At 53.3% G+C, this 1812-nt stretch overlaps 1 protein-coding gene across 1 annotated transcript; it reads left to right on the forward strand.

Annotated features, from left to right (window-relative positions):
* The first annotated feature begins 595 nt into the window (after positions 1–595).
* Positions 596–1192, forward strand: LOC129476786 (TATA-box binding protein associated factor 11 like protein 2-like). The gene has a single exon (XM_055269665.1). The coding sequence runs from the start codon at positions 596–598 to the stop codon at positions 1190–1192; it is 597 nt and encodes a 198-aa protein (XP_055125640.1).
* Positions 1193–1812: the final 620 nt, after the last annotated feature.

Genomic DNA, 1812 nt, shown 5'->3' on the forward strand with positions numbered 1-1812 from the left:
TCCTCAGCACTGGCTGTGCAGACCCAGGGAGCTGCACAGCCCAGACCTGGGCAACACCTGTTGGAGCTCAGAGCGTCCTCCCGGCAGCTGGCAGAACAAACAAGTGGGCCTGGGTTTCACAACCCTGAGGCATTGAATCCTGCCACGAACTCGAATCAGGTCGAAGCCAGACCCTCCTCAGGTGAAGGCAACGGCCACACAGACAGACCCATCCTGGAGGTCCCTCGTGTGGAGGTCACTCTGAGCACGAGGCAGTCACTTTTCCTAGGAGAACTTCTGACCTGTGAGCTGGGGTTTGTTTGCAATACCCAAAATTTGTGAGAATATATTCTGCGTTGATCTAAAACTAATCTACTCTCCATCCACAAGTTTCTCCACGTTGTGGAAGTGGGAAAACCCAGTGTGTGTGTTTGCGTGGGGGAAGGGGAGGCAGGGAGCTGTGCCCAGTTGTGCGTAAACTACGGCTCGCCGGAAACATAGCAGCCAAAATCTTTGAAAGGTTCTCAAAATCTCATTTGGGATCCATAATCAAACCACCCCAGCTGGAACTTCTGCCGCTGCAGCTGCTGTCACGGAGCAGAGCTGAATCTCACCCATGGAGACAGGCAGGCAAACAGGCGTGTCTGCTGAGATGTTCGCCATGCCCCAAGGTCTGACGGGCAGCAACAAGGATGGGCACCCTGCGGAACTAGATGGGCACTTGGAAGAACCCAGAGGTCAGCAAGGTGAGCTCAGCCGTCAGGATGTCATGGACCTCACAGAAGGTGACAATGAAGGCTCAGCCTCAGCTCCTCCTGCAGCCAAAAGACGGAAAAGAGACACCAAAGGAAAGAAGGACAGGAAGCCCGCCGTGGATGCGGAGGAGGCTCAGAGGATGGCAACCCTGCTGTCTGCCACGTCTGAGGAGCAGCTGGCCCGCTACGAAGTGTTTCGCCGGTCAGCTTTCCCAAAAGCACGCATTGCAGGTCTGATGCAGTCTATCACTGGCAGATCGGTGCCTGAGAACGTGGCCATTGCCATGGCTGGAATAGCCAAGGTCTTCGTCGGAGAGGTGCTGGAAGAGGCCCTGGACGTGTGTGAGATGTGGGGAGAAACGCCCCCACTGCAGCCCAAGGATTTAAGGGAGGCTGTCCGCAGGTTAAAGCCCAAGGGCCTCTTCCCCAACAGCAGCTACCAAAAAATCATGTTCTAGGCCCACGGCCAGAGGGAGGGCTCTGTTGGTGCAGGCATAGGTACTGCATTCGTCTTCCAGTGACAGGACTGCGTTGGCTGGAGCTTCTGCATGTCAGTCTACCCTGGATTTAACCACGATCTTAGCGTCTTCAAAGGTCAAGCTGCCCTAACCTGGATGAAGACAGCAGATTGTTGCATAGTGGCCTTGGCTAAAGGTTTGGGCCTCCGACGTCACGTTGAGGCATTTTTGTATGTCTTTCTAGTTGGAAGAAGAAAGGTGCCTGGGCCTTGAGCATCCTGTGGACAGGAAGCTGCATTCGGAGAAGGAAGCCCTTTCCAAGAGATTTCTGCGGTTTCGTGCTGAAGCCTGCTGTTGCCGTGTCTTAGCTTGTATGCCTATGTCTGGGTTTCAGTAAGGGAAGCCTCCAGAGATGTTTCCCAGTGGTGGTCCTGTGTGATCCTCATGCTCAGACCTATTTCTGTGAGTCATCACAAAAACAGTTAATCGCTTCTCCAAACTGCAGAAATAAAAATCACATCACGAAGCATTTTTTTCTCTCAGTTGACCCTTCTCTTATTAATGCCTACTGGGCTTTACGCCAGCAAGTGACCCTTTCCTGTTTTAGGATGTAACGAAGC

Source organism: Symphalangus syndactylus, chromosome Y (assembly GCF_028878055.3).
Source record: "Symphalangus syndactylus isolate Jambi chromosome Y, NHGRI_mSymSyn1-v2.1_pri, whole genome shotgun sequence".
In the NCBI taxonomy this organism is placed as follows: Eukaryota; Metazoa; Chordata; class Mammalia; order Primates; family Hylobatidae; genus Symphalangus; species Symphalangus syndactylus.